General features: G+C 37.1%; 1 protein-coding gene across 2 annotated transcripts in view; it reads left to right on the top strand.

The window, feature by feature from the left end:
- LOC117302493 overlaps nucleotides 1-14068 on the top strand; it is a 22515-nt gene continuing 8447 nt past the window's right edge. Inside the window, exons 1-2 of one of the 2 annotated variants that reach the window (XM_033786461.1) lie at nucleotides 1-554; nucleotides 13753-13896. In XM_033786461.1, the coding sequence (XP_033642352.1) occupies nucleotides 13813-13896 (84 nt within the window). In that variant the 5' untranslated portion in view covers nucleotides 1-554; nucleotides 13753-13812. The remainder of the gene's footprint in view (nucleotides 555-13752; nucleotides 13897-14068) is intronic. The other variant, XM_033786453.1, reaches the window with a different exon arrangement.

A 14068-nucleotide genomic window follows, 5' to 3' on the forward strand; every position in this document is an offset into this window, starting at 1 on the left:
GCTAATGTACCCTGAGTTTGGGTAAAGATACAGTTCTCTTTTTACAAAAATTTCCCCCCCCCCCTGAATTTGTTCTTTGACCCTCTAACATTCTGAACTTGAGCTTAAATGTTAACACTGTCATACAGAGCATCAATCTACATTTTATGACTGGCAGTGTTGTGTGCTCTGTGTGCACCAACAATCCTATCCTACATGATTGTGTATGATTATTGTCTAGGATGTTGAATGCCATACAGTGTCACAGGTCAATGAGTTTTCAAAAATGGACTGCTGGCTTTATGTAGCTGGCATAACCGATTGTTTGCCTTACCATGTACGTATCCCTCTATGGTCTATGATCTACATGCAGATAAGCTCAACATACATTTGAAGTAGGTATTAGTTTGCACGGACAGAGTCGGACAACATTCCTCTGCAGTAATGTGTAACTTGAGAGTAGCTGAGATGAAGGATTTACAACTTTCAGCCAATAAGCAGCCTCTACCCTAGTGACAACAAGCCATCTTGGTTTACAAAGCCTCATTGGTCGGGATGGGAGTCTTTTAGTTCATGTGAGTACCAAGTGAATGAAAAGATGTTAAATTTACACCAGGGATAAATAACATTACTTGTGTTTTTTAAATATACCGATGTGTTCAGCATTGTTTATTCATGACATCCAAATGTTCGCAGTACTGTGTGCTTAACCCATATTGGCCCAACTGGGGTGGATTTCACAAAGAGTTAAGACTAACCTTATTTCGGGTTAGGACGAGTACTTCTCCTAACTAATGACCTTAGCCTTGAGTTGAGTTTTTAACAACTCTCAAAGAGTCCTGACTAGTCCTAAGTTAGGACTATTTGTGAAATCGACCAGTCACAGTACATGAACACTGTTCCTGCCTTGGTTCATAAGGGCTTATTGTAAAGAGTAAGTCTTTACTGCATTGCAATAAAACATTCCCCAACAAACTGTTACTAGTTGGAGAAGAGCGCACTTATAATTCTGTTTACAATTTGGCATGTTCCACCACTACTATCACTAGTAAGTATTAAAGGCAAAATAGTTATAAGCATAAATCCTTACTTACTTTCGAGACCTCAGAATTAGATTTTTAGGTCCCAAAATCAAGAATCTGAAAGCACACAACTTCATGTGACAAGGGTGTTTTTTCTTTCATTATTATCTCCCAACTTTCAACGACCAGTTGAGCTCAAATGTTCACAGGTTTGATATTTAGTGCATATGTTGAGATACAGTAAGTGAGAAGACTGGTCTTTGACAACCAGTAGTGATCAATGTCTTTAAGAGTATAAAGAAAGACACAACTTCTAATTGTTAACTGTTGGTTTAATATGTGTGTTCTATGGGAGGCTCTGTATTTAGGCAGATACAGGTTAACACACCTTGGTGGATAAAATACAAAATAAAGTGACCAAAGTTGTAAAAAAGAAGAACCACACTTTAAATGACAAATTGTTTTACCTAATTGTTAAGCATATATAAAAAATAAAAAAAGTAAAAAAAAAAGTAATTTAATGTTATATTTAAATGTAAGTGACAAAAGGAAATGAACATAGATGCATATTTTGCAGTATCAGAGTTAAGACCTGAAAGTTTGATACCAAGACTGACACCAGGACCTCATCTTTTGAGACACTGCAAAGACCTTGGATTCGAGACTGATTACTGTTTTCGAGACTAAAACTTAGCAAATCTTTTTACACTTTGTACAACAATTTTTGGATGAAAATTTACACACAAACTGCATTTAATTGACGAGTAGTATGTGCTGCTTAACTCAATACTAGCTTGATTCCCATTTTTTCATACCTCAATTTTAACGAAGTAGTAATTGTCAGACCATCTAATAAAAATACTGCCGGAAATTTCTAAATTCCATTTCATTGTTTGATCGCACACAATTCATGCTTGGCCCATCTCACCTGGAGAGTTTAATTCCCTTGTTACTTCGAGCTAAGCTGATAGTTCTGTTGGTTCAATTACTTAGGGGGTAATGTGATCGATGATAAGGAGACTAAGTTTTCTGTCATGTATTTTTTACTGTGAACACAATGCACAAATAATGATGAACTGAACTGGTGCCTTTCTGCTCAAATCATATCTTGCAGGCAGACAATACATGTTTAAAGCCATTGGACAATTCGGTAAACAGTATTGTCCAAAGACCCACACTCCGTGTATCACAACATATTTATAAAATAACAAACCTGTGAAAATTTAGGCTCAATCAGACGTCGGAGTCGAGAGAAAATAACAGGAAAACCCACCCCTGTTTCCGCACGCTTCACCGTGTCATGACTTGTGTTTAAAATAAATCCGTAATTCTCAACAACGAGAATTGATAATTGTTTTAATGTTTTCTCAAAAAGTAAAGCATTTCATGTACTAATATTTCAAGAGAAGTCTTTCACCACTACCTTCTGTAAACCCTGTAAGTTATTTGTAAATCTGTGAACTTTTTTCTTTCTTTCTGTGCCGAAAGTGTATAATGGCTTTAAAATCTGGGGTACTAAAACTGGGGCACGCAAGTCAAATCATTGAGGTAGAACATCCATGGTCAAAAACACAACACAATTTATTAGCCTAGGGGGCTACAATGTACTTCACATAAAAAGCTCAAGCGCATGAAGGCATTGATCTCCTGTTGCTTCCTACTGGTGATAAGTTTCATATTTCACTCAAGAATAAACTCAACCACTCAAACATAACCTGTCTAATAAACTCCCTTCCCCCTCCTCAACAAGTTGTAATAATTAACATCAGTATAAATGATTGATTGATTGATAGAAGTGTCCATATAAAAGTCACAATGCCCCTCAGTATGGAAGAGGGCAGGCCCATTAGAAAGGGGACCGTAAATCATAAACCCATACCAATTAGCACCTGTATTGAGGAAGGACAATGAGGCCTGGTCTGAAGCTTATCAGTTATTGAGGTTATCTAGAGACTGACAGGGGAGCCCATTCTATTGACTATTTGCATGACATTTTGACTTCACTAACAAAACAGTTATGCTCCAAATACTAACCAAATAATGTCAGTTTTTATATCTTTGAAAAAAGAATTAGCTACTGTTTGTAAGCATTGTCACATGATCCCGACTTCATAAAGCTGTGAAGAATGCAGAAACTTCTGCTCATCAAATTTCTCTGCTTAGCAAAAATCGGGTGGTGCACCATCTCAACAATATAAAGTTTTAAAATGTAATTTTGGCTGGTACCCAGTTTCTGCTATTGAAAAGGAAATCGTTTGATGGGAATCGTTTCTTAAATCTCAAAATGTTTTACATTATGGAGAGTTGCCATGCTTCTTTACAAGGACATTTGATATGGACATGAAATATTTGGAGTAATTATCCCTCATTATATTGAGAAAGCTTGAAAAAGATAACCAAAACAAAAAGGGGGTACGGTTTCATCAAACAGTTAAAACTTGTACCCGAGTGTGCCATGCAACAAAACACACCTGTACCATTTACAGAACTGGTAAGAAAAAGACTTGTCAGATATTTGTGTAAAACTTACATGGTCTAATGATAGTAGAAAACATCCCTTGAAAATTGTTTGTCTGAAATGTCATGTTTGATGAGAAATAAATGAATGAACTAATTTCCCAATTGCAGTTTATCGCTCAGTGAGCGTTTTATTTGTTTATTGTTTAAATCGATGTCATGCAAAATGTGTAATCGGTTTTTCACTATTTTCTCGTGACTCAAAATGCCGATTGATCCCAAACTTCCACAGGTTCGTCAGTTTTGGTGGATTATATGAAGTGCTTAACACTGCCAGCAACTGTTTTTGTTTGCAAAAAACAACTCTGTAAAATGTTCCTTTAAATATACAAACAATTGCATAGCACAACATTGGTGTTGTTTGTAAGGTTCAATGTCTATGTTTCTCGCTCTGCAAGGGGGTGTCCCTTTTTTCTACCTCTACCCATTTGCCTTGTTGACTTTCTTCTACACAAACATTGATGTGAAAAGATTTGCATGAGTTTATGATATGGAACGGGAAACACTCGCTGCTATTTGTATGTATTAGACCAAGTAAAAAAAACCAGTTGATCGTCCGGGTTTTTCCAAAAAGATGAACTGCCTTTTTATTTCTTATTTCTTTCAAAGGTGGCTGCCAGGCATTTTAATTCAAACTGACCACCAATTTTCCAGTTTTAAGTCACAACGTATAGGTTTTTAAAAGATAAGTAAGTTAATGACAAACTTGTCTTTATAAAAAAAAAAAAAAAAAAAAAAAAAGTAAAAAAAAAAAAATAAAAAAAAAGGATGCGGCCTCAAAAAAGGATGAGGGAGGGATAACAAACTTTATATTTTTATTTGGCCTCATGGAGTAGATCTTTGACATTTGATAGGATGGGCTGAACTTGTAAGGATCAACACAACTGTTCAAGATTATATTCTGCCCGAAGTTTCGGGGGTCTTGGGTTCAAATACCATTGAGGACCATTTTGATATTTCTCTCATTCCATGTTTGATTTATTTCACTTCTATGGTGACTGGGCACCATGCAAAACACTGTGTTTATTACTTTGCATAGAAAAAAAGTGGTTCCTAGGGAAAACCTGACGGGGTATACCGCTGTACCTCATAGCTCAGTTGGTAGAGGATCTGCCTGGAGGGTCAGGGGTCGTGGGTTGAAATCCTAATGAGAACCATTTGGTGTTTTTTTTTTCATCCCATGTTTGGTTGCTTCACTTCTGAAATAAGGTAGTGTTTCTGAAATAAGGTTGTAAATACTGGTATGGTGACTCGGCACCGCACCAAATATTGTGTAAGATTATGCAAGATTAGATATAGTCTGGCACCGGCTCCAAGGCCTTTTGTTCCGCTGTGTAAAATGAGTTGTGCGGTCTTGAGAAATGAATAAAAGTTCACAGTAATTTAAGTTCATGGTTTTTGACGTGTACAGGTAGGCCATCTATTAGGTTTGATCAATGAATACCGCATGACCTACAATCCTCCAATCAAATGACAAGGATCTACTTGTGGTACATATGTCACTGCTAAAAATTATTACTGGACCACAGGCCCACGCGAGGCCAATAACTGAGAGTGTAAAGTAAAACCAGACGAGCTTATTCATAAATGATGATTAAAACAACAAAACAATTTTATAACATTAATTTTGGTTTTTACCCATACACCGATGTGTGGTAGCACAGTTTTCTAGGTACTTTCCCCGAGTCCTGTGAAAAAAATATCACAGGCATGTTGCTCGGGTGGGATTCGAACCCAAGACCCTTGCAAATTACACCAACAAAATTCCATAGAAATATACAGCAGAATACAAACAATAGAAACAACACAAAACAACAGAGACTGAAAAGTCCATACAAATGCAGCAAGAGAAAACAATTATGCACAAGAAAGACATTCCAGTTTTCAAAAAAGCTGGGATCTCGCACAATTTCCTTGAGGTTTCATCATAGAGTCTTATGTAAAGAAAGAAAAAACCCTTGCCTCATAGGATGACATGTCCTGGTGGAGTGATTACGAGTACTGGACCACCCCACCCCCCTCTAGTGTTCCCTGCCTTGAGCAAGAGACTTTCCCGAGGAGGCAAGGGTTTGGGGTGGGGGGCCTTGGTCATCCTTGATCTGACAGCATAAATGTAAAACAAATTGCAACTATTACTCAATTGTTATTACACAATATTGATGTAGCCCTGAGGGTATACCATTGTGATCATGGACAACAAAAAACATTTCAGCATATCATACAACTGAGTGAGACCCCTCCCCCCCGAAAAAAAAAACCAAAAAAGGGTAACTTTTGTAAGTTTTGACTGAGGGGAGTTTCCCATCGTGTTCAAACAACTATAAGCTCAAGACACCAGAAATACAGTTGGGAAGCTGCGTTCTTTTGATTGATAATAAACCAAAAAGTTTCTGGGCGTTTTCCAAATTCAATTATTCATAAAAAAGTTCCCATCATTTTCATCATGAAAATGAGCAAAGCTCCAGATTCCATGAGTATGTCCAGCTTTGTCTTTGGAAGCATTTAAATATCTTAACTTCCATTTTCAAGGCAGGGTATTTGGGAATGGTCAACGACCATCATCCTCACTTAGGGGGATGGGGGGGGGGGGGGATGGGATGGGGGGGGATGGGGGGGGGGTGAGTGGGTGAGGGGGTTCGGAATATAGGGTTGTAGGAACACAGTGGTGTAGGAAAAAAAAAAAAAAAAAAGTTCACAGATTTACAAATAACTATATTATATTATGTTGAAATACTTAAGGGAAACAACCACAACCAGTTGTTGTTGTCTCTGTGAAATAGCAGGCCTTCATGACAACATATTTTTCTGTGGATTTCTACACCTATTAAAGCCATTATACACTTTCGGAACAGACAAAAAAAACAAATGTTCACAGATTTACAAATAACTTAAAGGGCTTATAGAAGGTAATGGTGAAAGACTTCTCTTGAAATATTATTCCATTAAATGCTTTCCTTTTCGAGAAAAAATTAAAACAATATCAATTCTTGATAGCGAGAATTACAAACTTATTTTGATCACATGTCATGACACGAAGAAGCGTGCGGAAACAAGGGTGGGTTTTCCCGTTATTTTCTCCCAACTCCAGTGACCGATTGAGCCTAAATTTTCACACATTTGTTATTTTATTATAGATGTTGTGATACAGGAAGTGTAGGGCCTTGGACAATACTGTTAATTTACCGAAAGTGTCCAATGGCTTTAATGGTAAACTACTTTATAAGCAGAGTTCTTGTTATTTTTTGGCGCCAGGAGTGTCATCATTGACAGACATGGCACACTAGAAATGTTCAACATTATTAAGATTGGGTTACTTGGGTTGTAATCTATCATGGGTAGGGGGGGGGGTGTAATTTCAGGCTTATGTTCTTTAGATTTGATACTTTTCAGTATTGTAAGGGACAGAAATGCCAATGGCAACAGTAAAAAAAGACAGGATTACGGTTGCATAGGCAGATTAAAGTCACAAGCGATAGCTATGTCTGGGGGGGGGGGGGGGGGGGGGGGTCCTTATCAGGATTAAATGTAAGTTATCAGGATTAAAAGTTTGTTGGATTGGATATTTTTCTCTTTTATAAATGTTTTACAAATAAATCTGTTTTAAGGCCTGATGACTGTTTTTGAAAACGTAGGTGCACCAAAGTATTTTCTCCTTGGTCAAGGGCACCTCTAACAGAAAATTGTACTTTCTCCTATTGTTACATTTAAAGGGGCAACGTAACAATATGTTGCATAAATACCAGGCCTGCTGTATACTTTTTGTACTGACTTTATTTCTTAAAATTTTATCAAACCTTTCTTTTTGTACACAAAAACAGGAAACTACAAATTGGATAGGAGACAATGCAGGCTGTTACAAATACTCACACCCTAATTGTCAAATCTCCTTGAATGTGTTCATGAAAAATCACTTGTTGTGCTTCTAAGAACACTCTATTGCTAAAATAAGTACTTAACTTTGTTTACCAATAAACAGACTGTATCTAAATGGGCCAAGTTCGTCTTGTTTGATTAAAGTTCGTCTTGTTTGATTAAAGTTCGTCTTGTTTGTCTAAATCACTCTTTAAAATCACCCTTAAAAAAACAGGTGTCGCAACAAAATTGTTGAAAAGCAAATTCCAAACTCCAAAGTACACAATCAACATAGTAGTCACACAGACATGGTTTTACTTTGCATACATCACACAGCATGAATGAATCGGAGGATATTGGTAGAGTTTGCTGGTTGGACTCACTCCTGGAGTTCCAATGCTGTCTCGGTATGCCAAGTTCAGGCTGCCAGTATTTCAACTCAAAGGGTGCACACAACATTGGTAAGACTTCCAAAATAAATTTTCACAGATTTGGTCCTAATAGATGTTTAATTTTAGGTTTTTACCCATACATCGATGTGTGTTAGCACTGTTTACTCAGTACTTCCCCCCCCCCCGAGTCCTGGTCAACATGGTCAAGATGTGGTCAATTGGTCTAGAAGATTGGACTCAAGCTCTGTACTAACATAATGTGGGTTCGAATCCTGGCCTATAGTCAGCCGTGACACTTTATGTCCTTGAGCAAGGTACTTTATCATATTGCTTCTCTCCACCCAGGAGTACACATGGGTACCAGCAAGAGCTGGGGAGTAAACTGCAGTGTCCAGAGGGAAGTATCAGTCGGTTAATGCAGAGGAAACCAGATACAATCACAGTCCTGATGAGCCATATTTGCTCAGGAAAGACTTTACTTTACCTTACAGCTTTGCACATAACTTAAAGGCAGTGAACACTAATTACTAGTTACTCAAAATAATTATTATCATAAAACCTTTCTTGATTACGAGAAAGTAAAATAAGGTGGTTTAACAACTTGTTTTCTGTGCCCAGACATTGCAATTTGTTATTGATTGTTGACTCGATTTTTCTCAGTATGAATTAATGCCTGAAAGAACAAGAAATGAAACAGTTTTGTGTTGGTAATCGCGGATGCTACAGTGCTATTCACACGACAGCAATTTAACTGGGGTTCTTTGTTTAATTTTAGAATGGTTGTAAATGTAGCAACATTTGACAATATTTGGCAAGAGAACTTGGACAGTAGAAATAATTGTCCTTTCACACGAGGAACATTTTGTAAAATTTTACAACCATGCTACAATTTAGCAAGGGACCCTTAGGGACCAAAGGGGCCTTTAGTCAACATGGGAATCATTGAAATTCGGGAAATGTCAGTTATGCTCTTTCTGAGAGTTTGGTTGAGTGGTGGAAGGTTGTCAAATCTTGGAGCCAAAACGTTTTCGACCGCAATGGGAATTGCGGCCACTATGGTCTCTACAGGGTTAAATTCTCACAGGTTTGTTAACGGCCTTTCATGAGCCACATTAAGTGCGGGCACTGGTCTATGACATTAATTACTGGCGTTGTCAATGTGCCTTACAGTTTAAGGTCTGCTATTTTATAGACAAAAATATAAATGGTTATTATTGAACACAAGATTGGTTACTTTCAATGTGAAAGCTCAATGCTCAACTCAATAAAGTTCATACCAGTACAATTCCTCCAGAGATAATAATAATAATAATAATAATAAACCCTTCTTATATAGCGCATATCACCGTGAGGTCCCTATGCGCTGTAAAAGGAAATCAACAATTATTGTACAAAGTAAACAGATATGTTTTCAACCGGGTTTTGAATTGTTCTGATGTCTCAGCCTGTTTAACAACCTCTGGAAGACTGTTCCATAACTGAACTGCTGCATATTGGAAAGAGCGGGAACCGTACGACTTGGTTTTGATAACTGGGGGGGTCAGAAGGGATTTATTTGAAGATCGCAGATTCTATGCGGCAGGTATCTATGCGGCACATTACAAAGGAATGAACCAAATTTTCAGTAGATTTCACATCCAGATATTGTCTGATGGAGCCAATTCTATGAAGAGCAAACGAAGCAGCACGACAAACATTGCTGACATGATTGTTAAGTGAAAGATGGGTATCAAACAGAACTCCGAGGTTGCGAGCACTTGACACTGGGCATATGGAGCTATTGTTTATAAGTATTTCTGAAAACTGTCCTAGTGAAAACCCCGAAACAATAATTGAAAGTCCGCTTAATGATTACGAATCTTGGATGATTTTCATTTCATCGGTTATTCCCCCCACCCCCCACAAAATCTGAACTGTATTAAAAGATGAAACAATCACAAGTTGATTGGTTAGAGTGTTTTTTAAAAACTAGAGGAAAGAATTTAATTATTCTTGCTAAATCCCCCCCACCCCCGAGTTTTGGGTAACATGTAGCCTAACGGTCATCTAAATTAGTGATTTTTCAGTGTGGTCCCTAAAACAGTTTGGGGTTGACATTGTAATTGTGATTAGCTTAATGGTTCCTTTCCCTGCCTTTCACCACTACAGACCCCAGTTCGAATCCCACCTCAGACAAGAGCCTTGCATGCGGATTTGATGTTTTTACTCTCTAGCCGACATGGCCGATTGATTGGAATTTTCCCCATTTTTGTTTTCTTCTTTTAGCCTAAAACTAAACATTTCTTCATAGTCTGAGTCATCCAGTTAGGCAAGAAAGAAAAAAAGAAAAAAACAATTCCCTGCACACTTCCTTTTTAGAGGATGCCTCCTTTTTCTGTTTTTAATTATAATTTGTTTTGTTTAATGAAAGAATAGATACATTTTAACTATCTCAGAAGGTTTTTGTTTATTTCAACTAGCCCAACCGGTTGTCTTTAGAAATGTGTCTGGCAACTATTTAAAAAAGAAAAGAAGAAAAAAGGCCCTCCTCCTTGCTTTTTTCACCTTTTTTTCTGGCCTTAGTTACACATGCGCTGTTAAAAAAAGGGAGGATTTTTTTTTGCTGGCCTTATTAGTGATACATACGCTTTTAGACATGCTAGTTGTATTGTGAAATTGACAAAATAATTGAGGTATTGATCTTGAGGCACTGTATTTATAGTTAACGAAACCGAAGAAAAAGAGTTTGTTTTGTTGGGGAGTTTGTTGTGGTTTCCTCCATTCAGTGCTGATTCATGCTTAAAGAAAGTCCCACGCTCTGCGACTCCCACGTTATGATGAAAGTGACTTTAGTCTGAATGCCAAGGCCACCATGGATTTGTTGTTCTTGTTATCATAGGAACACAAACTTGTAAACATTAGAATAACAGTGGAAACCGTTATCCAAATGCAAAATGTGAAAAATTCAGAAGGATTGGGATAGTCGCCCCCCCCCATAAAATTCTTCCCCTCCCCCTAAAAAAGGCACATACTAAAACACAAATAAACAAACAAGTAAACTAACGAATACCACAAGAAAACTAGAAGACGATCAGAGCATACTGATCGAAACGTCGAGTTAATCCAACGGTTCTTTTCAGAACCACCCCAACTCATTTAGAGATTGTTGTTACATGGTGTTACCGCAAACTTTTCTATATCTTACTTCCACCATGCAAAGTTTCAAATCCTACTTAAGGAAATTTAAGAAATAAATAAATAAGTTAATACATAAATAACTTAAATAAAAAAAAAAAAAAAAAAAAAAAAAAAAAAAAATGAATAACTAAAAATATAAGCAAATTGGTTTGCTCATGGAATACAACCATGGGGAGCACCCCCAAACCTGGCAGTTACGCCCCCCCTGCCCCCTGCCACATAGAGGCCATGTCTCATTTGCCCTTGTCTTGGCCTTGGTGAATACATGTAGGATTGTGAATAGGACACTGGTTGTGTCCTTTGAATAGGACACTGGTTGTGGTTGTTTCCCTTAAGTATTTCAACAGTTTAAGTTATTTGTAAATCTGTGAACATTTGTTTTTTTTGTCTGTTCCGAAAGTGTATAATGGCTTTAATAGGTGTAGAAATCCACAGAAAAATATGTTGTCATGAAGGCCTGCTATTTCACAGAGACAACAACAACATGCCCCCCTGGTCATTGCCTTGTTCCCCTTAAAATGCTTCAGCAGGAATTTACAATTTTCTCATAGGGTGCCCTACTAAAGAGAAAATGCTTTAGTGTCCATGTCCTTTCAAACGAAGCATACAGGCTTGGTCATGAATAAAATGTATAAATGAAATAGAATGACACAAAACGAACCTGAATGAGAAACACAAAATAGTGCAGGTACAAAAAAAACTACTAGCAAAAGGTTGCAAGAGGCTGGCCAACCATTCAGTTTCATCAATTGTAAATACCTAAACAGGTTGTATTTTGAAACTCAATGGAAGAATGGTGAATATGTTATGAATTAAATATGTATCATGAAATGTATGAATTTAAAAAAAAATGAACCTGAATAAGAAAAAAATGAAATCAGGCAAGCCCGAAGCTTAGTAGCAATAGATCCTACATGTAAAAGGAAACACTAGTTTCGTTGAGTATGGGTAAAATGGGTAGATTAGAATGTACTATTACAAAATGGAAATTAACTTTTGCTGAATTTGACCAAGAAAACCTGTAACCACTATTCAAACAAGCTCTGGGAGTTAAGGGAGTCTATTGACCTCCGTCAAATTCCATACAATTCTGTCTAAACATTAAGCAGGCTTCAAGGAAAATGAAGGGGAAAAAGTGGTTTCGTTTAATAGGGATATTTATCAGCAAGTTAATATCAAATCTTGCAATCAGAAAAACCTTGTTTTCAAATCATACAGAAAAACCTTGTTTTCTTTCATTCATGTACATGAATGTGATTATGATGTATTATATGTAAATAATATGGATGCAATTTTGTATACTTCTTCTCTACAGTTTGTATTTTTAAAACCCCTTTTTTATTATGGAGCTGCCCAATCTTTCATAATTGCCTTATCTACGGTAACAAAGTTTTTTTTTGGAGTGAATTAAATTGAATCACACTTTGCTTAGCAACCAAGATTGATTTAAGCTTAAGATCCATCTTAAAGGGATGCTGCAGTGAATTCAAATAAAACAGTTAAGCTGTCATTTACTTCTGAAATATGTTTTGAACATCAATAAAATGTCTTTTGTTTATTCCCGATATATCTAACTTGTGTACTTAGCGAATAAGATGTGGATTGTTACCGCCCCCCCCCCCCCATCGACGTCAAGTCGGGAATACAAACAAAATCATTGGCAAAAAAAGTCTGGTCCCTAACTACACGCACCTAGGTACCAGGCCACACACTGCACACGTGTGTACATGTACTATGCACACGGACGTACAGCTCGGGCTACCGACATGATGTCACGTTTATGCAAATGAAGGCTCCCTTTTAGGGGCGGGTTCCCCTAATCTCTTTAAAACCGTTTTAAAAATACTTGCGCATTTAATAAAAATAATAAAAAATATGTTAGGTTTAAAAAGTCCTGTTTAATCGTTTAAATGAATAAAAAAAAGCATTGCAGCCACCCTTTAAAGAAATCAGCCTCCAGATTTGATGACTCTTTCGTAAGCAAATAAGTTTCACTACTTACATGGACAATACCTATACAATTTTTACAATATTAACAACTTTGTTGTTATGGAAACACAAGCATTTATACATTCCATCATTGGAATTTACTTCCACTTCCTCCAGTTTGTAGTAGTAATGAAATATGAGTGGATTGCACATGACGTCAATGACCACCATCTTTGATGACTCAACAAAGGAATCATGCACACCTTGTCATGCTACACACGCCTCTGTGTGCACGTTTTATCCTGGGATATGATTCTGGAATAGTCTGTTTACATCGTTTATAGTTGATAACAAACAAGTACCATTTAAAAACCATTGTTGGTGGTTATAACAAAGAATTTGTCATGAAAACAACAACAAGAACTTTCTCTGTGGTTTTGGCACTGGGAATCATGCTTTATTAAACCATTTATAAATCCCTACTTGTTCATGCAGCTACTCCAAATATTTTGCAAGACCCTCAGATTTGGGTATTCCCCTGTGAGTTATTTTTAATGCATTACACAACACTGGTCCGGCGTCCAGCACTAACCACAGGTAGGTGTTGAGGGCCCTGTATTGAAGTTATCCTGACCAGTCTCCAGTGAGGCATGACTACATATTAAAAGAAAAGTGTATTTAGGGAAATTAACACTGTTGTTGCTTCATTGATATTTTTTCGCAATCACGTTTTGTCCCCATCTTTTAATAAAACTGCCAAACAGTGCGCTACTTTTTTTTAAAGCAACATCAAGCTATCTAAGAGAAAGACAGATTCAGAGGCAAACTTATTTTCTTTTCTTGAAACCTCCTTTACTAATTGCACGTTGTGACTTTGTCATCAGCAGGGGGCAGGCACTGGATAGCTGAAGACAACCAGTTTAACAAGAGTATCCAGTGAGGGCATGAAGATTCTAAGTCTACTTCTCTCGTTATCTCTGTCCGCCGTCATGTGTGGCCGAAATGCTCATAGGAGAACAAGCAGTATGGTACGTACATTTTTTTGTCCCAACTCTCCTGAGTTATTTTCATGTTTTAAAATAATTTTGTCTCAACTTCTCCCAAATTAATTTCATGCTTAATAATTTTCTTTTTGTAGCCCCTAACCTAAAGTGACTTTTGGCCTTGTTTGGGGCGAACTTGCATAAATAAAAAATATAA

This window comes from Asterias rubens, chromosome 2, assembly GCF_902459465.1.
Source record: "Asterias rubens chromosome 2, eAstRub1.3, whole genome shotgun sequence".
In the NCBI taxonomy this organism is placed as follows: Eukaryota; Metazoa; Echinodermata; class Asteroidea; order Forcipulatida; family Asteriidae; genus Asterias; species Asterias rubens.